Source organism: Microtus ochrogaster, assembly GCF_000317375.1.
Source record: "Microtus ochrogaster isolate Prairie Vole_2 chromosome 14 unlocalized genomic scaffold, MicOch1.0 chr14_random_1, whole genome shotgun sequence".
In the NCBI taxonomy this organism is placed as follows: Eukaryota; Metazoa; Chordata; class Mammalia; order Rodentia; family Cricetidae; genus Microtus; species Microtus ochrogaster.
In genome coordinates this window covers 8134056-8158573 of record NW_004949096.1, presented here as the reverse complement: position 1 = coordinate 8158573, position 24518 = coordinate 8134056, and the positions used below count along the sequence as shown (strand labels likewise).

The 24518-nt window shown below is 44.7% G+C and overlaps 1 protein-coding gene across 1 annotated transcript in view; it reads left to right on the top strand.

Moving 5' to 3' along the window:
- The window catches only part of Slc1a2 (solute carrier family 1 member 2), a 131023-nt gene that overhangs the window by 89501 nt on the left and 17004 nt on the right, over positions 1 to 24518 (top strand). Inside the window, exons 5-9 of the mRNA XM_005364094.2 lie at positions 2336 to 2501; positions 6628 to 6754; positions 12767 to 13000; positions 18310 to 18504; positions 24112 to 24246. Of these exons, the coding sequence (XP_005364151.1) occupies positions 2336 to 2501; positions 6628 to 6754; positions 12767 to 13000; positions 18310 to 18504; positions 24112 to 24246 (857 nt within the window). The remainder of the gene's footprint in view (positions 1 to 2335; positions 2502 to 6627; positions 6755 to 12766; positions 13001 to 18309; positions 18505 to 24111; positions 24247 to 24518) is intronic.

Genomic DNA, 24518 nt, shown 5'->3' with positions numbered 1-24518 from the left:
TCTGATCTTATCGGTTTCAGCTTCTGTGGTGTTGGCCATATTCACATTTGGGGTCATTCCTGGGTGGTGATGTTCTTTGTCCCACAGCGAAGGATACTGTCTGAACTCTAGGGGATAGAAGACCGCATCAGGATCTATTTCCTGCCATCATCCTGCTTCTTCCTATGGTCCCCGAGCTTTGCTTCCCCCAGCTAAGGCCTGGGTCAAGCTCCCTTTGAGTTGGGGTGGTGTGAGGAAGAATAGTCCTCTACCTTGAGGGAGGAATGGGTATAGATCCTCACCCTGGCTCCAAGGGCCTTGACTAGAGGGGTTCATTCTTACAGAGTAACATTGACAGAGATGAGGAGAAGGGGTGTCACTAGTCCTTTCTGGGTTCCTGTGGCCTGGCAGGGAGTATTTTAAAATTGCCTTTCTTGAGTGAAGGGGGATTCCTGACCAGAATTAGAAACAGATGTGAAAAGGAAGGAGCCCAGTTCCTAGATTGAAGGCAGTTTTCCGTCATCCTGACTTGCTTGAGTCAGCCCCTGTGTGTGTGTAAAAGCGAGGTGGCCCCTGCCTATTGTTCAGGGCTGGCTGAGAGGACCTAAGTTTCCACATGTTTCCTGTCACATGGAAGAAGGCAGAACTCATCTCAAGCAGTTGCTAGTGGACCCGGGTCAAATTCACATTCTTATTCTAAGGAAGATTGAGTCATGGTTTTCCATGACTGGTTTTCCATTGAAAAATCCCCAGCATGACAGCTGTGGGTACAGACAAAGCTACAGGTAGCTGAACGGGAGAGGCTGGTGGGAGGAAGGTGTGGAGGTGAATTAGGAGGGATGTGTCAGTTTTCAGGTAAGGGATGCTGGGAAGTTGTGCTCAGGTCTTACAGCAGGTATTCAGATGGCCCAACCACAGCAGGCTCTGTGAGACCTCAGGCAGAAGACCTGACCAGTGTGCCGATCAATGTCCCTGTCTCCTCGGCTTCAACTGAAAGCCCTTCCTGTGCTGTTTGAAAGCAGATTTTGGAGTCAAACATGATTCCTGTTGAATCTAGCTTCACCGACTAACTGAAAATCAAGCCTTGGGTTACCTATAGAGGACATACTTGATGCTAAGGCTTTAGCTCCCAGCCTCCTACCTGATCCTGACGGTCATGATTTACCTGGGCCTTGATAATCACTTCAGATTAACCAAGCTTTGGCTTCTTCACCACCTTTGTGGCTCAGAGCCTGGCAGCTGCATCCAGAAGTGTCACTTCTGTGTTTTCTCTTCACGCTGCTATTTCTCAGAACTTGGGTCACCATCTCCTTGTGTAGCCACTCTTGGGTCCTGTACACATGTGGCCAGGTTAACATGGAAGACCCCTGGCACCTCCTATAGAAGCCTGCCCATCCTTCTCTCCTGCCCTTGTCATCCCAGTTCTGTATGGCTAACTGTCAAACTCAGCCACAGAAGGATCAAGTCCACCTAACTTAGCAGATGGTGCAAGGAGGTGGGCGGAACTCAATGGTGGTCAGGCCATCTGAGTTCAAGTGTCAGCTCTGCTAATAACTATGACGTCTGGAAAGTCAGCTGACTTCTCCATGCATCCCTTTCAGTATCTATTCAAAGTTCAGCCATCTGTCACCTCTGCGTGCCAGCACCCACATTCTAGGATGTTGAATGATTTCTATTTTAATGCCCTCGAAAGTGGTATTTTTTGAGGCTAAGATGTGATTTTTGCATGCAGGATGCCTGACACATTTAAAATTAGAACCACTTCCACGGATGTCAAGGAATAGCCTGAGAGATGCTTGGGGATTATTGGGCGAGGGTTAGCTGGCTTTGCTGCCTGAAAGAAGGGGATGTTTTCCCACCTTACATATGAATCACATGATCCTGGAATATTGGCAGATGTCACCCCTGATGTCCAGATTCCAGCAGAACCTGGTTTGGGGAGGATCGAAGGCCCAGGACAGGCTTCTGGTGATGTTGTACAGCGGAAGGAATATCTAGCTGGGTCTCACAGATTGGAGAAGCATCAAAGTTGGACACATGATGTCACCCCCCAAGCAAGGTGTTATCATGGGAGGAAAAAGGGTCACATATCCCCCAGCTTCAGCAACTGCACTGCTTAGGGAGCGGAGGGTGCAAATGAATTTCACAAATCATTTAAGAGCCTTGTCAGTAGGACAGTTGCACCCTACTGCGTAAACCATGAGCTAACACTGTTTAGCATAAACATAAACTATTTCTCACTTCTATTAGCCTCGTTCTGACATTACTGAGAACCCTAAAATATGTGGTTGGCTGGGTCATTGTTGACCTTTCAGACCACACCTCACTTTTATGCTTTTTCCTCCCTCTCCATTAGATTCAGACAGTGACAAAGAAAGTCCTGGTGGCACCTCAGGCCGAGGAGGTCAATACAACCAAGGCGGTCATCTCCATGTTGAATGAAACCATGAACGAGGCCCCCGAGGAAACTAAAATCATTATAAAGAAGGGCCTGGAGTTCAAAGACGGGATGAATGTCTTGGGTAGGTAAACTGGTTGCTGGTGTCCATCACCTCTGTTGCTGACAGTGGCCAGCCTTTTGCTGTTGCCTTCTTCCCTCAGCTCTTTTTCCCAAGCTTTCCTCCCAGAGGACGCAGTAACTCTGCTGACCTCTAGGTGGCGCAGGAGGCTCTTTCTGGGGAACAAAATGAGGGTCATTGAGACTGAGCTGAGCTGTGAAGGAAGAGGGACAGAAGGATGGGCAGAAGGGAGACCCCAAAGGGACATGGCAGTCGGAGATGGGGAATGGGAACAGAGGAAGGAGCTGAGGCTTGTCAGGCGCATTCCTTGACTCTGCCTAGTGCTGTCAACTCACCTTATGGCTCTAACCAGTTTATGAAATAAGATATCCTTATCTTTGGTTTATTAAGAATTTTTTTTTAGATGTCACTGTGCAATAACACCTTGCTGGTTGCCCCATCCCAGCTTCCTATCTATAAAAAAATGCAAAGTTACTGGTATTGGCCAGCATTAGATTGGGGAACAAAGGGGCACTGTAGAGCATCGTGTTTAAGTGTCTAGGATCTCAGGAACCTCTTTCTTCAAGCTTGGTGCCTTCTCCCCACCCATCCAAAGGTTCTCTTCAGCTGGACAAATGTGAGATTCAGCTTGTCTACTCCTAGGCAAGTTGTTCCATTTCTCTGAGCCTCGGCAGGAAAGTTGAAATGGCATTGGCATGGGTTTCATGGACCAGCCGTTGTAACTGTGGAATGAGCACATGCCCCGAGTTCTGTTCAGACAAGTTCTGATCATTATAAAAAGTAGAAGAAGAAGTTCTGAGGAAGAACTCAACCAGAAAACATCTCACAAAGTGCGGGGGTGAGGTTTCCCTCATGGGATCGGCTCCAATTTTGCCCAGTTTTACTACCCACTCAACCACTGTAGGGCTTCAGGCTGGGCCCACACACCTCAAATTTCACCACTCACCAATACTATGATGTCAAGAAAATGGGACATTTATCCAGAAGATGGAAAGATAGGAATTTGTAAGCAAGGTCTTGCAAACAAAGTTTCTAAGGACTCAGGTGAGAGCTGTTTAGATGGGTGAGCTCTGACATCCTGTCCCTTTGTTATCTCAGAGATCAATGCCCTTGTCTCCTTGGACTGTTATCAGGTAAACTTAAATTTTAGGACAATAACAAATAATAATTTTAGGACAATAACAGTAATTTAGTGTAACTAAAGGCATGTCCCAAGTGCCTGGGCTATTCTAAAACAAAGAAAAAACATTCATATGTATCTGGAATTCAGAACGTGATTGGGGTTCTGCTTGATTGATTTTTTTGCTGTGCTTCGTGGTCCTTCTCAAAGGATATCTGTGTAGAGAGTGGGTGGCGGAGGAGCAGGCAGCTTTGTGACTGCTAGGCTGAAGTGATTTTTTTGTGTTTGACCTGGAAAAAAGCAGGCTGGATAGGCAAGAGTGAGGGAGGAGATAAACTGAGTGGGTTACCAGGCAACCAGCAATCAGCAAGCACAGGTGAATCAGTGAGAGGCCAGAGGTGGTTGGAGGGAGGAGGAGGAAGTGTGGGAGGCCCTGTAAGGTGGAGGCTTTGCAGGTAGGCCAGCAGCCTCTCTCTCCCCACTGGAAAGATATCCACAAGCTTCTCGGGAGCCTTCTCAGCTCTCTGCGCTCCTTCTGGTGCGTTGTGACTTTAGATACCACCTCCTTGACAAAGGAAGCTCCCCTCTCCAGAAGGTTGAAGGTCTAACAGGCTGATATTTTGGAGTGAATCATTTCGCCCTCATCTTTTCCAGAGGCTTGATGAATTCTAGAAAGTCATGTGACCTTTGGCTGTGCCTGGGAGTTGCAAAACACTGGCAACTCGCTCAACCCCAACGACCAAGTCTAAGAGGGCTTTGTTCAAATGAAACACTCCTGTTCCAGTGAGCAATTTCAATTAGGCAATGTTTACCCAGGGAAATGGCGGGCTGAATGGCGGCATTCCATCCAAGTACACAGCAAGGCACTGTGAAGCCAAGGGAAGTTAGATTGTTGAGAAACTTCCCATTTGCCTGTCACAGCTGAAATAAGGTTCTTTCCGTGGCCTTGCAAGGGCAGAGGTAGTGACTCTGCTTTTTGTTTTGTTTTTCTGTATTTCTGCTCTTTGATTTTTGGAAAGTCCCAAGGACTGAGCCTTGCAATACATGAAGATAGAGCCCAGGCTCTCTCTTCCACTTCTTCAAGGACGGGTTTTTCTCCTAAGAAACCCAGAGAGCTACAGTGTGTGGTATAGCACACCTGTTATTCCAGCATTTAGGAGGATGATTAGTCAAAGACCAACTTGAGCTACAAACCAATACTAGTCTCAAAAGTCAGCTAAACAGATGAACTCCCAAAAGAACTCTGAATCCCCAACTTAACTCCAGTTGCTTAAGCCAGCGTCAACTGCTCCTGTAAAAATCTTTTTGTTTTGTTTTTTATAAAGACATAAAGTGTCTGCTGTCTCTGAGGAGAGTCTTCATTCTAATTCTTGGGGACCTTAAGACTTTGTATATTACATTATCAACAGTATTAACTCAGAAGTAATTGGACTTCTCAGCCTGAGTTTCCGCAGATGGACTTTTTGTCGTCATACCCAGCAAGCTGCCCTGCATGGGTGGAGGAAGAGCTGGAACCCAGTATCCATATTACTGCAAAATTAGTTCATTCTGCCCTGCATTCAGTCTTCATTGAGCCGCATCTTCCTGGGGTCAATAACTCAATTGTGAAGTCACTAATCAATCCCTCTGGTCAAGAGCTAAGAGGGAAGATATTAAATTTCAAATGTTAGTCATCTCAATACAAGGGCTGCATTATTTTCACTAAAGAGAGATGGGATCCTAGCAAGTGTAGTTAACGAGGCTCATGAATGTTTGGTGTAGAGAAGAAGGGTGGCGTTGGGGGATGAGGGGGAGAAAGGTAAAGTCAGAGGTTCAGAAAGAAGTAATTTATGTCTAGGAGAATCGAATTATAATGCTGTGATTGACCCGACATAAACCAAAATTCAGGAATAATTGGCTGTAATAAGGAAAGACTTGAAATTAAGCCCTGGTAAACTGAGGCAGGGCAGGGTCAAAAAGAGGATGGAGAAAGAGGAATTAGAAGATGGCCAGTGGGCCCAGTCTCCAGTGTGTGAGGTGATACTGGGGATGAAATGGGGGTGAGGGTGAATCTCTGGAAATAGATTCCAGGCTCTGCCTTTGAGGATCTAAAGAACAAGGGCAGGTTACCAGGTCCTTAGACAGGTGAAGATGCAAAAGGTCTGGGATTGAGTGTTGGATTTGCTTCAGGATGTGGTGAAATGAGGCTTCTATCAAGAGAGAGGAGCAGGGAGCGAGCTCCTCAAATCCATCCTGCCTTAGGTTAGGACTGGCCCTGGAGTCTGATGTGTGATTGAACTAGGATGTCAAGTAAAAAGAGAAGATGGCCGAGAGGTAGGTATTGACAAGATCTAATAATCGGCTCTACATTCTGGCTTTATCGTCCTGAAATGGATTGAGAAAAGAAAGCCTGACAAGTTGAATTTTAAAAGGGCAATTAGTTGGGGTTTCCCAGCAAGTTTGGGTTTCTTGTCTCCTGTTTCATCGCCTCTTCCTTCTACCTGCTGGAGGGTAGTCCCAGGGTGAAGGGTTGCTGCCATGTGTCTCTCAGAACAACACCAAAATGATCTAGACATTTCTCTAACAAGAACTTTATGGACTCTTTGGTCTTTGCTGTCCCAACAGTGGCTCCAGAGTTGGCATGGCAGTCCCTGAGTGCCAACAGGCTCCTCTCGGTTAATCTGGGTGATGATGGGAGCTGTTCCCACAGGATTTGTTAAGTGAGGAGGAAGAGAGGATGGCACCTTTCATTTTGGAATGAAAATGAATTCATTTTCTTCAAGGAATTCACACTCGAACTGCTTAGAGTTTGGCCTGTCCATGTGAAAAATCTCAAGAAAAGCAACAGTTAGAGGATGCGGGGGTGGGGTGGCTTTCGGTGTGAAATGGAATGCTTTTTCCTTCTCATTCCTAATTTATTCAAGGGTGAGTGGCAGGCAGAATTGACCCCCCTTCTCTCTTGCTAAAGAGTGAGGGAAAGGAAGCAGAGATTTTGTCATTTGTCCTGACTCATTTGTCGTTTGCCCACAGGTCTGATAGGGTTCTTCATTGCTTTCGGCATTGCCATGGGGAAGATGGGCGAGCAGGCCAAGCTGATGGTGGAGTTCTTCAACATCCTGAATGAGATCGTAATGAAGCTAGTGATCATGATCATGTGGTAAGTCTGCTTGCTCTGACATTGTGATGGTGCCAGGCAGAGCCTGGTCCCCAGAGGGCAGTGGCCTCCTTCCAGTACAAAAAGGATGGGTGTGAACCAGAACGATACAGAGAAGGTGGAAATTCTCCTCCACTCCCCCTTGCTTCCCTTTCTTCCCACAGTGGTGTCATTGGGCCAAATCTGATGTGCTTGTCCTTTGACTTGAGAGCGGGTTTTATTGTTTCCCATGTTCATCCCAGCTCTGGCTGCTGTAACGGCATGCTATACCCTAAGGGACTTGTACATTCCAGGTATTTCTCCCAGCTCAGAAAACTGGGAGTCTGATCAAGGTGTCTGTGTGATCGACTCCTAACACATTCATCTGAATTGGGAAAGAAACAGCTCGGGGGACAAAGAGGGAACATCCCAGGTCTCCTCTCTAGAGCAATGCTTTAGTCTGCTTCTTTCTGCTGCTGGAACAGCATACCACAGGCTAGGTGAAATTACAAACAAAGGATTTTTTTTAAAACCACAGGTCGGGGGACTGGCAAGTACAAAATCAGTCATTGGCAAATTTGTTATCTGGTGAGGGGCTGATCTTTGTGGACGATTCTTTATGTGTGCCATCACATGGTGAAAGGAATGAATGGGCTTCACCAAGGCTCTTCTATTAAACACTAATCTCATTTAGGAGGGCTCACCTCCAAGTGACCCATCTTCTAAACCACCGTTCTGAGGCTATGACTCAACACACAGGAATCTGGGGGACAGAACCGTCCCAACTTTAGTAGACACCAGTCTTACTCATTCAAGTGCTGTCTAATCACTTCTAAAAGGTCCACTTCTACATGCCCAGTATTAGGATTTAAACATTTAAATAGGGGCAGGCAATATATTCAGTTCGTCAAAATGGCTAAGAAATTGAAACTAAGTGACGGAAAGCAAAATCAATAGGATGATAACATTCCATAACCTGAGAATTAAGAGAAATTCACATTATCTCCCAGAGCCAAGTGTAGCGATGTATTTGTGGTTGAGTCTCATTAAAACTTGAGGAATGAGAGGCCAACTGGAGGCTTTGAGGTTTCAGTTCAATAAGATAACAAAATATTAGTTCTGGCATGTTCACCTCATTGAACTTTTGAAATAAGAAAGGATAAAGGGAGGGTGGTAAAATATGGTGCTCCCATCGGTAGTGGTTCTGGGCCTTCAGCTCCTCAGGTGATGCTAAATTTTTACGTATTTATTTGGTGAAAAACTCATTGTGAAGATAATATAATTTGTATTATTAGTATTGGCCAGCTGAAATTTGCTGTATAGTCAAGGAAGACCATGACTTGATCCTTCCTCTGAGTATTGGTATGTACCTCCATATCTGGCTTAAAATTATGATCATTAAAATATAAGTGGAATTATTTTTATCTCATCTTGTGTTCAACTTCAATTAATATATTATTAAATTAATTTAGTAAAAATTATCATCACTAAATTATAGCTAAGACTTTCCAGTTTTTTTTCAATATGCTTGGTATTAACTTTCCACGTTCACCCCTTTTCACCCTAGTAGTACCTAACAAAATAGATGCTTTCAGTAGCCCGTTTTCCAGATGCCAACACTAAGCACAAAGGTTGCAAAGCTCTGTTGTCCAGCTGTGTCTAACTCAGTGTCTTTCCAAGTCCGAAGTGGATGAAATCTAAGAGCTCTGGCTACAAGCTATGCGACCTTAGGCAACTTAGACCCATTTAAATTCTAATATTCTGATTAGTAAACAAGAATAATTGTAAAATCCATGTCATGAAGCTGCTTCGAGAATTGGGTAAAATGCTGACCCCAGTCATTGAAGTTGTTCTGTCCCCACAGGACCACAGCATTTCTGCGAATAGGCCTGTGGTTATTCTGTTGCAACCATTCTCACCATCAATCTAACCCTTATCTCCTGCATCTCTGTGTGTATTAAGTCTTTAAGAAGTCTGAAAACCCCCTGGTTTTATTGAAAGCTCTATAACTTTTTAAAATTTCTTTAAAATTTTTTTCCAAACCCTGAAAATCTTAAACAGGAAGCAAAACTTCTCATAGTCTTCCTCTACTAGAGAAAGAGGTATCTGCCCTTTCTTTGTTTCTACCACTTGACTACTGGTCCTCCACCATTCATACTGTTAAAGAGCCAGGGAGGGTAGCTTTCTGCAGGGCGGCCTCAAAGGGGAGAGGGGCCATAGCAATGTGCTTTTACAGTGATGGAGAGGAGCTAGGCTCAGACCCAACCGTACTGTGAAGTTGAGAATTTATAATCAAGACTCAGGGATTCTGCTAAGGGCCTAGCAGGATTCTTGTTGAAGTCAGGCCAGGTTAGCCAGATACCACATAGGGGGTGGTGGACAATGAGGAACCTGGTCATAGATGGACAGCCACACACTGAAGATACTGGCTAAACTGAGTTGGTGGGGTTCTTTGTTAAAACAGTGTTTTAAAGGAAGGAGACAAATAGAGCCTAACGATGGAGGGACCTAACTAAAGTTTGGTAAAGCAAAGAATTTTTTTCAGTCCATTTGTTCTTTCACTCAATAACTAATCCTTTCTAACTGACGGTGATGCGGTGTAACAGTGAATACCACAGAGGATTCCGGCCTATGTGGGCCTCACACTGTAGTGAAAGGCAGGAAGGGAACCAGACAAAAGGAAACAAACACGAGTTTAGTTAGTGACATAGACAGCAAAGGCAGGGTGCAGGGTCAAGAGTGAAGGAAGTAGGCCTGAGTGGCCAGGATGTGTGGGGAAAAGACACGGTCCAGACCTGACAGACAGCACAGTGAACTGAGAGGGGGACTCTGAGCAGAGGGAGCCGGGAGGGGAAGGCTTTTGAGGTTCAGAACCTAGCTGTGGAGCCACTGGAGTGAGAATGGTTAAAATGGTGAAAGGAGGGGGTGATGGTGGAGAGGCAGGCAGGAGTCAGAGCCTCCGGGGCTCTGGGGGCCACTCATGGCTTGGGTTTCATTGATTTGTGACAGGAAGCTTGGGGGGCACAGTGCCCTTATACACAAAACGCAGAGCTGAGAAAACAACCCACCTGTGGGTTACATGGAATCATTCCCCACTTCTGTCCTAATGACTGTGTCTTGAACTGGAAGCGGATCAGTAATTACTGGGTGTCACTGGCTTCAGAGCTGTTGTTGGGTGGAGCCCGGAGCCTCTATTTGCACTTAATTATGGTCTTGGTCGTTGCAACTCAGGCAGTTTGAGTGGTAGCCTTGGACTTTGGGCATTTCCCCCTTTCTTTCCCATGGACTATCATCTACAGTGAGCTCATTCATTGATAGTGGAAGCCCAGGAATACAGCTCAAGTCAGGCGTAGGGAAGTAATGGCCGTAAGTCCAAGGGCAAAGACTCTTTACACCCCCACTAATATTCATCCAATTAGAGGCGGCCAAGTGTTTGGAGTAGCAAGGGCCACTCCATGTTCCGTCTTCTGTACTCTCAAACACTCACACTTCACCTTGTGGCATTTGGTTAGTGTTCTCTATCTAGAATGGGAGCTGGTGTTTACCCCCTCTACCCAAACCCCACCTGCTGGGTGCTCCTGCTGAGCCTCTCTCTAGCCCATCTGCCTTTGGCTCAACTGTACTGCCCCCAGGGAATTTTGCAGCTGCTCTTCCCTGGCAAAGTGCCTCGAAAACGTGTTTCCTCCATTCTGCAGATGACTTGACCTGGGGAAAGGAGCAGGGGGTGAAAGAAAACTGACTAGCATCCCCAAAAGCTCATATCTTAGTTTCTCTGGACGGCTTTAAAGGATGATTGGTGTTGGGAAAAGAACTGACCTCTTGGTTCATGAAGATAAACCCTTCAGGGCTCTATAGGAAGGCATTCTGTCCAGTTATTTACAGTCTCGGTGACGAAGTGCTGACTTCTGGGGCTCTGTAGCTGATTGATGAGATGTTGTGACTACAGGCAACCAGAAGAATATCAAATGGCAAGAAACACGAGGGTTAAATGACATGACAGAATGCTTGTTTCACACTCCTATTAATGTCTAGGGAAGCTGTCCGCAACCATGGCCAGCCTGCACCCCAGGGGAGAGCAAGAGAGGATCAGGCTGGAAGTTATACCAGGAAGAGCAGAGCGACACTAACGCTCTACTCTGTTGCTGTCAGACATAACCTGGCTCTTTCTGAACAAGGTTTGCTCAGAAGACCATCTGCCATTGGGCAGCCTGTGAGAGGCTGTAGAAAGCCTCATTAGCTCAGACTTGGATGAAGGGGCATGGACCAGGAGAGGCCTTGTTGCCCAGGTTTGTGCTATCTGAGGCTGTTGTGAAAGTTTCCGAGTCAGGAATCGAACTGAGAAGGATGGGGGAGGAAATCCGGCAGTGAGAAGGATGGGGGAGGAAATCCGGCAGTGAGAAGGATGGGGGAGGAAATCAGGCAGTGTGTACACGGATGCACGTTCGCGCTGAGCTTCACGGCTACTTGGTGATGATGGAGTCAGCCCCTAACCCTGATGCCCACAGCAGAAAAATGAGAATATGTCCCCAATGAGGTCCAGTAGCTGGTGAAAGGCTGGACAACGTCCATGTTTTCTGTATTTAAGGACTCTCAGCTGCTCTCCACAGCCTTTCTTAAACTTAGAAAAAGACTGGAACCAGGCCTGATTGTGGGAAGGAAAGGAGGAAGGGAGAGGTGGAGGAAAGGAGCAAGGGAGGGAGGGAGGAAGGAGGAAAGGAAGGAAAGAGTCTCACCTCTGCCCCCCCCATTGGAATCCCTATCTGGGGATTTTATTTTCTTCTTCATTATTCTCAAAAATGTGTCGTTAATTGTTAATGAGTTATAAATCTTCCTATAAATATCTTATTCCAACAGACACTATCAGAGTGTGAACAAATTCATGCCCAGCAGTGCCTCTATTAAATAATAATAATACCGGTTATTACTATAATTAATTATAATAAAGAATAGTCTCAGACGAGCAAAAACCATGTCAACGTGAGAGAGTTTTCCCACGAAGGGGAACAGAACAGTTTCTAAGCCCTCTATAAGATAAGGACAGCAAACAAATGTCAATATGGCATTATTGGTATATGGTAATTGTACGCTTACCTACAAGGAACTGGGATGGTGCACTAAAGGGAAGCAGTGTGGCTTGGTAAGAAAAACTTCAAGGTCTGGGCTTTCAGAAGCGGGGATGGTTCTCCTTCTGGCTTTGTGGGTTTGGACTAGTGATTCTCTTCTCCAAAGGACTATTTCCTTAATTACTAAGTGGTAATACTGAAGGGGAGCTTTTAGGGTTGTGGGCAGGTTAAGTGAGGTTCTGAGTGTGTGGGCCCTGCTATAGTGACTGAAACACAATAAGTGCCAGCATTATTGCTGTTATATGGGGAGAAAGGCTTTCAGGCTTAAAAGTCACCAAACTACATTTCTCTAAATGGACTCGTTGATTCAGGGGCTTTTATTTTGGCAGGCCTCTCTCTTTTTCCTTCCCCCTTTCCTGGTTTCTCCATTATTTTAAATATATTTCCTAACATCCAATATTTAAAAAAAAAAGATGGACATCTACAAATCCAAGATTGTACATTTCCAGAAAGTTCCTCAAGTTAGTCCCCAAATTCTAGAAAGGAATTGAAGAACAAGGATGTCAAACAAGATTCCAGAGGCATTCATCTCTCTCAGCCTTCAACTCAGTGTTTGCAGAAAGATAAGCTCAAAGCCTGCCTCCTTTATTCCTAGAACTCACCGTAGCAATAAAATTTGCCTTTGTGTTTAAATTGTCAGAACATGCGTCACACAGTCCATAAAACAGTTAAGCCTGTCAGTTCAAAGTATGGAATCTTGTGCTCACCCCTCAGCAAAGCACTGTGTGTGTGTGTGTGTGAGTGTGTGAGTGTGTGTGTGTGTGTGTGTGTGTGTGCAGAAAAACAAACAAACAAATAAAAAATAAAAAGAGGGAGGGTTTTCCTCCAGGTGCAGTCCCCAGGTGGAATTTAGGTCCTGAATCACTAACTTCATGACCTCTTCAAAGCTATTGTTTCCTTTTCTGTTTTCCAGGTACTCCCCACTGGGTATTGCCTGCCTGATCTGTGGGAAGATCATCGCCATCAAGGACTTAGAAGTGGTTGCTAGGCAACTGGGGATGTACATGATCACAGTGATCGTGGGCCTCATCATCCATGGGGGCATCTTCCTCCCCTTGATTTACTTTGTGGTGACCAGAAAAAACCCGTTCTCCTTTTTTGCTGGTATTTTCCAAGCCTGGATCACTGCCCTGGGAACAGCTTCCAGGTAGAGGGCAGGAGAAACCACCTTTCTCCATGTTGGTTCTTTTGTTCTATGGGCCACTTCCTATCTCCCCAGATCTTCCCTAAATTCAGTGAGAATCCCTTTCACATCATATGAAAAATATTTGCTAGAAGGTAGACACTTTGAACTTTTGGCTTGTCCTGGGCAGTGCCAAAGCTTCTGGTTAGCCTGGCTGGTTGGCAACTGCACTAGAAATAGAACTTCACAATAAGTTTGGGTGGTTGCATGGTGTGAATTTGCCTAATGTGTTACCTGAAGCACTAATGTAATGTAGACTTCAGTATTATCAGAGGTTATAGCATGATGTCGTTCACTTAACACACCACCAGTAGTTTGGAAAATGTTATTATGTTTTTTTTAAAAAAAAAATAGTTCTTGAGGTTTTCATCAATAATTTTCAAAAGTGGGAGAATCAACTTGTTTTGAGAAAAGATGTGTCTATTTTTATATTATGTGTATGTGTAAGTGACTGCAGGCATGCAAGCGCGCGCACACACACACACACACACACACACACACACACACACACACAGCTCTCCATACGTGCCTGGTGCCCTCAAAGGCCAGCAGAGAGAGTCTTAAGCAGTTGTGTGCTGTCTGATGTGGGTGCTGAGAATGAACCCAGGGCCTCTGTACAACTGCAGAGCCGTCTCACCAGCACTAGAAGGACCAACTCTCACTGGGTCAATGGTGATTTTTTTTTCCTTTCTAACAAGCAGAAACCAGCTAATTCTTTGACTTTAGCATAAACCTCTTACTGGACAATTCTACCCTGACTTACCCTACTCAAATCCAGCTTAAGTGATGTGACCTTGATAGAAAGTCAGCTCCTGCTTCATTATCTACTCCTAGTGCCTAGGAAATCAATAGTGACCTCAAATATAGGAAACAAAAAATAATTTTTTGAATATAATCTTGAACCAAAGTTAGCAAAAAAACACAACAAAAACTAGTTTAAAAATAATAGAATTGTAGAATTTTAAAGACTGAAATTTTAATCTTCAGACTAAAATTGATGTTTTACTTCTGACATCTGTCTTGGCATCATAAAACTGAGCCCAAGATCATAACTGAGAGTCTAGCATATGCCAAAACCTGCAGTAGAAGGCCACCAGGGTCAGATGCTGAGCCTGTGTCCTGCTAGTGAGGTCCCCACTTAGTGGCATAGCATGGCTGGAGGGTCAGGCAATCAAAGTAGCCTCAAGTGACCCAGCAGCCACATGGGAAGCCAAATTATATTTGCATATTGCAAGCCAGCGGGAATTCAATAGGAATAGAATGTGAGCTTTCAGAAAATGCTCAAATGTGAACAGTACTGGGGACCAGACTCAGCATCCTGTTTCCTGAGATGAAGGGAAACACTTCAAACTTTCCCTTTTACTTCCTTATGCTTTAAATCCTCTGCAGATAAATGTCTGTATCCATGAAAACACTATTCAGAGAAAAAGCAACCATTTACCCCCAAATATAAACCAACCTTATTTATCTTTTTGTTATTTGATCATAAATATCTCTTTAGTGACAAAGTTCAGAGAGAGAATAAAATTTTGAGGAAGACACTGAGCCTCACCAGACAAAATAGGTCTTGAGATAATAACAGTATGCAATAACCTTGTTTTTGTTTCTATGTATATATGCTGCTCTTGAAACTTCTATTCTTTTCCATGGGCCAAGAGATCATGAAAATCTTATCTATTAATATCATAGATTTTTGCTCCTATTTTTGCGAACTTTATTATAGTATACAGGATATGAAAGGCTGGGGAGGTGGCCTAGCAATTGAGAGTGCCTGCTGCTCAAACTGACTGTGTTTGAGAGAGTCTCTGCCCACCCACTCACCAGAGCTGGCTAGTCCGCATCTCTGTTGCTTTGATGGATCTGGGTTTGGTTCACAGCACCCAAATGGCAGCTCACAGCCACCTTTAACTCCAGCTCCAGGGGATCCAACACACTCTTTGTTGTCTGCTCTAGGTACCAGGCATGCACGTACATGCATGTGGACACAGCACTCAAGCACATAAAATGACATGAAACACTAATGAAGCACTCGAGTGTGCTCCGTGTGCAGAGGTGTCAATCCGAAGCACACCCATTGAACAGGGTGCACCTCTGTCAGGCTCCCTGATGGTCCCCTCAGGACACAGTCTAGACCTGGCCTTTCTGAGTCAAGGGGTGCTCACTGGTAGTGTAGGAATGCATCACCAGTCAACACTGCAGCAAGTCCAGAATTTAAGGTCCCCACCGACTGTGTTTGAGAGAGAGTCTTCCCCACCCACTCACCAGAGCTGGCTCCGCCCCATCCGTGTGACTCTGGTGCATTCCAGTCTTATTGATGGCAAAGCTACTCAGCAGATTTGCATGTATTTGATTACAGACGAGGGAAAACATCTTTTTATTTCCTATTGCCTTTTTCCTCCCCATTCCTTGCCTCTTGAGTCATGTGTGAGCCAGCTCCTTGTTTTCCTTTGTGGATATTCATCCTTTCCTGGATGGCTTTCAGACTCGCTTTATGCATGCAAGTTATTAACTCTTCCATCACACACGACAGCTAAGAAGCCTCCCCACTAGACATCTGTCTTGAAAATAAATAATGATGCTTGATACTGGGAAGTGTTTTTTTTATATGTATACATTCAAAGCTGTAAATACTCTTTTTTAATTTAGAAATTCAATTTTGCTAAAATGTTTTTTCTATATGAATTATATATAACATAATGCTTCACATTTTTCTAGTGCTCTTGTGAATTTTGTCATTAAATTGTTTTAAGAATTATTATTATTGTTCTTTTGAATAGTCAGGCCATTATCCTAGTAACTTTAAGAGGCGAAACAAATCCTAAAGAAATATGGATGGTATTAAATCAAACTCAAATGCTTATCTAAAGAGAGCCTCAAATGTTAGGCCCGTTCCCCTCCCCTACTCCATATTATAGGGAGAAAAATATGGTTTTCATCTTCACTTAAAATGTGGCTTTTGCCTGGAAGTGGAATTTCCCCTTTCTTAAAAGGCAACGCACATTCCAAGAACTGAGTCATGGTGTCTTTCCTTAATGGGCACAAGGGGGGAAATATCCAACACCCAGGAACAACCCATTAAATGCTGCTCTGCCTTGCTCTCCTGAAGGCAGACTCTGGCCAGTTACTTCTCACATCACCGTAATGAGACACTGGCAGAAACAACCTGAGGAAGAAAGGTTTGTGCTGGCTCAGGGTTTAAGGAGACACAGTCCACTATGGGGCGTAGGACATGGAAGCTGGAAGAGGTCTGTTCATGATAGCAGGAGCTCATGATGATGCCTTCTCCTGGTGCCATTCAGAAAGCAGAGGTGGGGCCTAAAGCAGAGCCAAGGCTAAAAGCCTCAAGATCCATCCATCTGGCCTATATCCACTTAAGCCTTCCATCCCAAAGGTTCCAACCTGCCCAAACAGGGCATCCACAACAACCATAGCAACACTGAGGGTGGCTGACTGGCATTTCTTGATGGACACAGAGGCTGGTATCAGAGAAGTTCTCTGGCTTCAGTGAATTCCATTAATCATAGGAAGAATCTCAAGTATTAGACATTAGGCATTACTATTAGCAACATCCTAGGACCTCTCCGATGGGAGCCGGAAAGCAGTCAGTGCTGGAATGTCAGTCTGTGTGCACAGGAAGTCACTGAAGATCTCAAGTCCTAGTTGGGTTTAGTGGAGGTTATGTGGATTTGGAGGGCATACATAGAAAACCTGCTCAGTAGAAGCCTAGGAACTGCTTTCATGCTTCGCAAACCATTGTCCCGGGCTCTCTGTCCAGAATCCCGGGCACCAAAAATGATGGAGTAGCCATTTTAGATCAGTTATGGTATCTGGGAAACCTTTGAAACAGTCCCAGGAAATGGGGAGATGGGGGGGGGGAATACAAGGACACCAGCTTCTAATTCCAGCAGCTGAGGCAGCAAGCCAGGAACATGGTATTTCCTGCATGCAAATGAGAACAAAGGCTCACTTTTTCCTTGGGCTTATAAGGCTTTTGTAAAGGAGACACATACACCCCCTGGCCCAATTAATTGGCTTCTCCTACCCCAAGACCAGCAGGAAGCACAGCAGAGCCCTGGTCTGTAACCACAAAGGATGTTTTGACAGCTTAAGGTGTGGACTTTGGTGTCTCTTATTTTATAGCTTTCAGATTTATTGGTCCAGAGTAGATCCTGGGACCAGTACATCCCTAAACTGACCTTTTCTCCCACTGAGAAACCGAGACCTTTGTGAACTTGTCTAGTCTTGTTGAAGCCCCAGATGTAGCTAGCATGAGGGTTTAACTCTGACTAAGGTTTGAAAGCACCTCCATATACTGCCTGCAGTGGAGAATTTCCAATTCACTTACACAGGACAAAAGCAGTCAGAGCAAGACAAACCTCAGCACAGCCCCATGCTGTCTGGCTCTTTTGCTTGATTTCAGCATTATTTAAACTTTGAACAAGTCCACCCAATCTCCTTTGCACTACCGTCTAAAACTATGTAATGTTCTGGCCTTGAGGAAGCCTTGTTCTCTTAGGTGTTCTTTCTATTTTAGAAGATGTAGGACTATGCCAGATCTTCTCGCCTCTAAGGGAGGATCCTGTGGCGATCACCAGCCCAAGCCTGGGAGGAGTGAAAGTGAAGTCACTCTTCGTGGCCTTTGGCTACAGATCACATGATTTCCTGCCCTGTCCTTGTAGAGACTTAGGGCTGGCTGGTGGCCCTGTCTCTGGGAGTTTGACTGTATGTCAAGTTCCCCAGTGGATTCTTTAAAGCTTGGATTAATGATGAAGGGTATACACCATGTTTGCCCAGCATTCTCCAAATGAGTAAGCCCCACTCAAGACAGTTCCCAGGGGCTCGATGCAGTCCAGGCTGTCATTTTGTTGGAACAGCATTTCTGGCATGAAGTTATGGGCCATTCAGAAATTCCTCATTCTATTTTGCTGTTGACAGCTGATTGCTTTCTGACATAATTCTTTTGCAGCCCAATTCATGTGCACAATCAGATGTGCTCTAAGATTTGTCCTAAGATGGAAATAGGAACTGCAGGATAGAGGACTTGGCAGGCACTGGGTAGCTCTGAGGAACCAGAACCAACTAAATATTTCGTTGCCTATCAGCAGCTTACTAAGATTGAATTTAAACTCCCAACTCACTTAAAAACAATGTTTCTAGTTACTATTTTTGGCATGTCACACTGATTAGAAAACAGGGCAAAAATTTGCAGTGTCATTCTGGTTTGGGCTTTGTCCTGTCTCTAAAGCAGTCTTTCTCTGTCTCTCTCTCCCCAGTGCTGGAACTTTGCCTGTCACCTTCCGTTGCTTGGAAGACAATCTAGGGATTGATAAGCGTGTGACCAGGTTTGTCCTCCCGGTTGGAGCAACCATCAACATGGATGGTACAGCCCTTTACGAAGCCGTGGCCGCCATCTTCATAGCCCAGATGAACGGTGTCATCCTAGATGGAGGGCAGATTGTGACCGTAAGGTGAGCAAAGAGCCCGCGGAAGGAACGGAGAGACATCCATCTTCCTTGCTCTCATTCCGTGCGAACTCCACTTGACGGAAGCCGCTCGAGTTTCCACTCCAGTGAGGCACGGTGAAGGAACGACTGACAAACTTCAAAAGGGGAAAGACTGTGACAGTAAGGGGAGGGACTAGTGGTATATTACACATGCCCACTCATGTCACAGCCCAGATGTGATGTGACCAGTTAGTTCATTCAACCAGATGTGATGTGACCAGTTAGTTGTATGCTCATTCAACACACAAGGAGAATTAGGCTAGGAAGGATAGCGGCTTGTCCCAGGCTATACAACTCGTCTGAGCTGGCATGGCTGTGGCTGGGGTGACATTTACTGATTCTGGGTCAATTATCCTGTCTTTAAAATATGTTCCCTTCTGGGTAGGTTAGCTAGCTCAGTGGATAAAGGTACTTGCCACCAGACTTCAATCCTCAGGCCCAACATAATGAAAAGAGACAACCAAATCTTCTGATCTCCAGACATGTACTGTTTGCACACATAAATATGCAAGATTGATATTTCAAATGTGCCTTTTTCAATGTTCCAAGGCATGATGGTACACATGATGAGCTACTGAGATTCCTCCGTATGACATAGGACATGTTAGTGTAAATAAGGAGCACACAATTGTGCTTTCACTAATGCGTTCATTTATTGCCTGTAATTACTATTGTTTTGACAGTGAGAACATGGTCCCGAGAGGTCATCTAAAATGCATTGCTTCTCCATAAATGAAGATATTATTTGTAGGTAGAGTCATTGATGGCTTCAGCCTTCAAACTATCCAATGTTGTGCTGACATTATTCTGTGAAATCATTTTAGTATCGTCACTGCTACTTCAACTAGGAACTTCAGTTAAATTAGAAGCCAGTTCTTGGCTTTAGTTAAAATAAGAAAACACACCAAAAAGCCAGTGAGCTGCCTCCTGGTCCCACTTAGTCCCACTCCCTCGCGCAGTGTCTTGAATTCCCATCCACAAATGAGGAAGGCACTCGGAGTTGAGGACTGTTGAATTGGCAGTTGGTGGGCTGAAGCCAGCTGGGAGCCTAGCTGTTTGTTCTGTGATGTGCTGTAAAATAATTAGAATGTTAGTGTCTTTCAGACAGGTGTTTTCCATTTGCTGGTCTCACTACAGCCCTCACCACCCAGACCTGGCCTTGTCACCTACCACCAGTGCCTGTTCCTTTAAGACATTTAAAGTGATTACTTTGGGATGTTGTGAATTACGTTCCCTTTCTCTCTCAAATTCTGTGAGATTGGTAAATACAATGGCTAGGTGGATCACATTCTGTATAATTACTGTACTTGCTGGCAAAAGAAAATCCAAAGAACTGTAACAACCACAGCCCCACGGATTCATTTTGAGAAAAGATTAGATTGACATGAAAATAACTTTCAGCTTCTAGAATGAGAGCTCCAGGCTTGTGGCGCCCCTGTGGTGGCCTTCTCCATATCACACCTCAGACATTCCAGCAATCTACAAAGGAAGGATGGCTTTTGTCCCCATTGCTAACCCCGTAGGCAACCTCTTTGCACTCCCTACCCCTTCCTTTTCCCTCAAATGCAGCTGTTAGAATAACGGTTCTATTGGTCTTGTCTCCATTGCACATGAAGAAGAAGCCACACCCTTTGTGTCCAGGTTCACACAGTGGACTTTCTGCCCTTCAAACCCTTGACAATAAGGTCTTCTCTACTTTAGAATGACAGCTGGTGTCAGGCCTGCAGCTTATTCTGTAGGAGGCCTTTGGTGGTCTTAGGATCACTTTAGGTGACAATTGTAAGAGTCGGGGAAGAGGGGTCATTTGTATCTGATTCTCCCCATGTTGAATTTATTGAAAGGTCGGGCTCAGGCACTGGAAATTGAGATTCTCAGTGTTTTAGGGGTTGACACAACAGACACCCCAAAGAGTCGCCACCTCGGGGCCCTGCCTCATTTTTCTATCTGGGAGTCTTTTAGCCAATTGAGAGCTATTTTTGTTGGGTTACTAGTTCCTTCCATTTCCTTACAGCCATTCCAGAATATTTTAATGAACATTCCATACACATCAAATCTTGGCTGAACAACTAAGTAAGAACAAAATGAAACCTTACCAGGCTTAACATATGCTTTGGAAATACAAATAATGCCTTGTGAAGCTATCTCATCTGGCGGATGAGGGACCTGAGACTCTAGTCATCCAAAGGATGGCTAAAATTCAAGTTCCCAAATTTGGATATATTTTTCTGCTTACTAAAGATTAATCTGTGGCCTTTGGAGTGACTTTAGAAAAATGGGTAATGGGGTCTGTGTATCTCGGCTGGTGAAAATAAAGCATGAAGAAAGAAGAGAACACTTTCCCCAAATCATGTTTATAAGTGGTGAAGCAGGACTTGAACCCAGGCCACCTCAAAGTGGGTCATACCACTTCTGCTATAATTGGCATATACTATTGAACTGCCTTTGTGTGTTGATTTATCGGATCTTAGAGACACCTTTGCTGTATATGCTAGAGTAGAACTTCCGTCATCCTCATATGTACTACAAAGGCAGCAGTCACAGAATCGAGGTGGCTGGAAGCATCATGGCACATATCACCCTATCAATGACAATCAATAAAGTCAAACAGCAATCCTATCATAGTAAGTAAAATGTGGCTGTGGCTATGGCACATTTAATTTGAGTACCACAAATTAACCACAATGAGAAGCCTGCTTCAGATCAGAGTATCAAACATGGATCTTGTCCTAATAGATATCACCTGAGACTTCCAACTTCCCATGCTTAAAAACTCTTAGGTGAAAGGGCTTCTTGCCTTAATGAAGCCTTTGGCCAAGCAATGATGGCTTCATGATCTTTCATTCTTGGTCTTGACGGCAACCAGGCTTACCCTCCAGTGCACACTGTGAGATTAAAATTAGAGCAATGACTAAGTGATTGGAATTTCATCGGCATTACATAATTTAATCTACTTGGGATTTATTTTATATTAACAATGCTACTGTTGGGAAATTTCACTGAGCAGTTGGATAAGGTTGGCCATATATGTTTAAATCTTTGCCTCTGGGCAAGTTAAGTCAAATCCTCCTTAATTGTAGACATAGGAAGGTCTGCCTCTACAGGCTCCCGCATGGTGTATGTGCAGTTCTCTGCCTGCAATGTGTCTGGGGGAAAAGTAGCCAAGTCTAGTTTTACGTTGTGCTGTTGTGTAAATCCTTCATTTTCTCTTCTCCCTCATGTATGAGAGCAATGACCAAGAACTTTATGTATATTTAGTAAATCACCGACCTCCCAGGGTCCTCAAGAGTCAGCATACAACAGTATCAAGCAGAGTATCCAAATCCCAGAAGACCACATTGGATCTTAGTGACCCTAAGTGACCCCACCCATCCAATCCCTGGTTGTCTTATGGTGAAATAACATGCTTATGTACCTTGCATGGTTATTGTGAGGTTCCGCTTTGATGTTGTGTACATAGAACTTGGCACAGCCTCCAGGAACTTGCCTCTGGAGAAACCAGCCGGGGAAGTGGAATATCAGGCAAAGCAGAACAGGCCGAGGGACCAGGAGCAGGTTGGGAATTCTCTAGAACACTATCTGTAGGAGGGCAAAGTTACTGTTAACATTTGACTCCCAACAAGAATTTTATGTACATATAAGACTTTGTTTCACAGAACCAAAGACTAGTTAGATCGAAATGGCCACAGTACTTGTAAGAGTGACTCATGACCAAAGCGACCGATGCTGTACATCAAACAACCAAGGCTAAGGATGACTGGAACCCAGGAATCCCCTCTTCCCTTCTGTTCTGTTCTTACTGGGGAAGGTCTGAGGATTTCCAGCTGTTGGGGCTTCAGGGAAGTTTCACTCCCACAACTCTTGATAAGAATGACAGTTTGTTGGCCGAGGGTTGTGATGTGCCCAACCTCTCTTAAGTGCCTTTGCACTTACTGGTTCCTAAAAGCTGCTGGCTACCTCATGAGTGAGATCTCCTCCTCACTCCTTTGCACAGATGTGGAAGTCAAGGTACAAAGAGATACAGTTGCCCAAAGTCATGTGGTTGAGAAGTGGTGGAGCTAGGATTTGAACCTAGGATTTAAAAAAAAAGAAAGAAAGAAAAAGAAAAAAGTTACTATGCACCATTTGCTGTCTCAAATGAATTCAGCCATGGAGTTCTCTAAAACCCAATACCAGCTCCATGTTGGTGTGACAAGGAAAGGGCACAGACATGTTCCGTAGATCACACCATAAACAAATATGCCAGCCCACTGACGCTCCAAGGACTTTCCTTTCCTTCACGTCCCTCTCAATTACAGGTCTTGGGGTCCCAGGCCTGGTCACATTGATGGTCTGACTTGGTTAAAGCCTTCTGAGAGCCTAGGGTTTGGGGCCTGAGTACCTGTTCTAGAAACATTCTAATGTTTTAACTCCCAAGCAAGCAGCCACCATTGTCTTCAGCAGTCACAAAATCACACTGGGGAGGCTTACTTTAAGAAACAACATTCTATTAAGAAGGGGCAGCTCCGAGTCCCAGGAGATGGCTTGCTTGATAAACACAGGGACCTGAGTTCGATCCCCAAGCCCGCATACCAGGCATGGTGGCAAGTGTGCTTCTTCCTAGTATTGGAGCGTGGAAGGCAGGCAGGTACCTGGGACACAGTGGCTAGCTAGTGAGCTCTAAGCTGATGAGAAGCCCTGCCTCAAAGGGAACGGTGGTGTCCTCGAAGATGACATCCAAGATTGTCTTTTGGCCTTTATGTGTATAAACTAGCAGGAATATGTACATCCCCAAACACCTAGGCAACAAAAAAGGAAAAGATTGACTGTATAAAATGAAATAAAATCAAAAAGTCACTGCCAGTTGGTGAGCCTCAAGAACCCTCTGGTATGTAGACAGAACACTTGAATCCAAGATTAACCTTTGAACTCTGGGGAGAGTTCAAAATGGTGCCAGGTATGCTCCTGATGTTGCTTGAAACGTTGATGGAAAGTGCATGAGAAATTTCCTTTTATTCCATTATCGTTACGTGGCACCCTCTTTCTGAATAATGTCTTTTCCAGCCTTGGGGGGCATGTCCAGGCAAGTGAAGCTGAATATCTCCTGGAATATGCTGATTGCTTCCCCTGATGTCCACTCAGTCGGTTCTGAATATTTTCTAACCTCAGCTCTCATGTTAATATTGGCTACAATCTCCTTAGACTCTTGCCACGTCGTCCAAAGAGCTGTGGCACTCACAGACACGTGGAGGCTAAACAGAAATGAATGCAGTTGTGTTCCCGCAGGAGGGCTGAGGGTGATTTATTTCTTCACTGTTAATATTTCCATGCCTGTTTTAGAACTTCGATTGCCTTCACACTGTATACCTTAGGCTAATTGGGCATCACAAAAGGGATGCGACTCCAATCCATGAATTATATAAGCTTTCATTATTGTTGAGCTCAGTTCCTGGATAATAGTATTTCACATTTCTTCCTTGGAGAAAGAAATAGATTTTTAATGACCATAGGAATATTGGAAGATTTTTTTCTTATCTATCTGTAAGATTGCCAGGACTCTTTCTTCCACTGACCTGGCTCTCTCTGTCCTTGCAGCCTCACAGCCACCCTGGCGAGCATCGGTGCAGCCAGTATTCCCAGTGCCGGGTTGGTCACCATGCTCCTCATCCTAACCGCCGTGGGCCTGCCAACGGAGGATATCAGTCTGCTGGTGGCGGTAGACTGGCTCTTGTAAGTGCCTATGGGCCGGGTTCTTCTGGGAACCAAGAATGCAGTGCGTGCTGCCTTCTAGAAGTAGACAGGTGACAAGATTGTAATAACACTTTAGCCAATCTCCCTTGGTAATTCTGTGTGTCCTCCCTCTCCCCTCTCCTATAAAAGTTGTTATGTCTACATTTTCATTATTTTATATTTTACCACAAGGTTTGTGGTTTACCGGCAAGGTTCCAGCGTGTCTGTCTTCTGTGGAGGCTACATGGTGTCTCACTGACTCCACTTTCTTT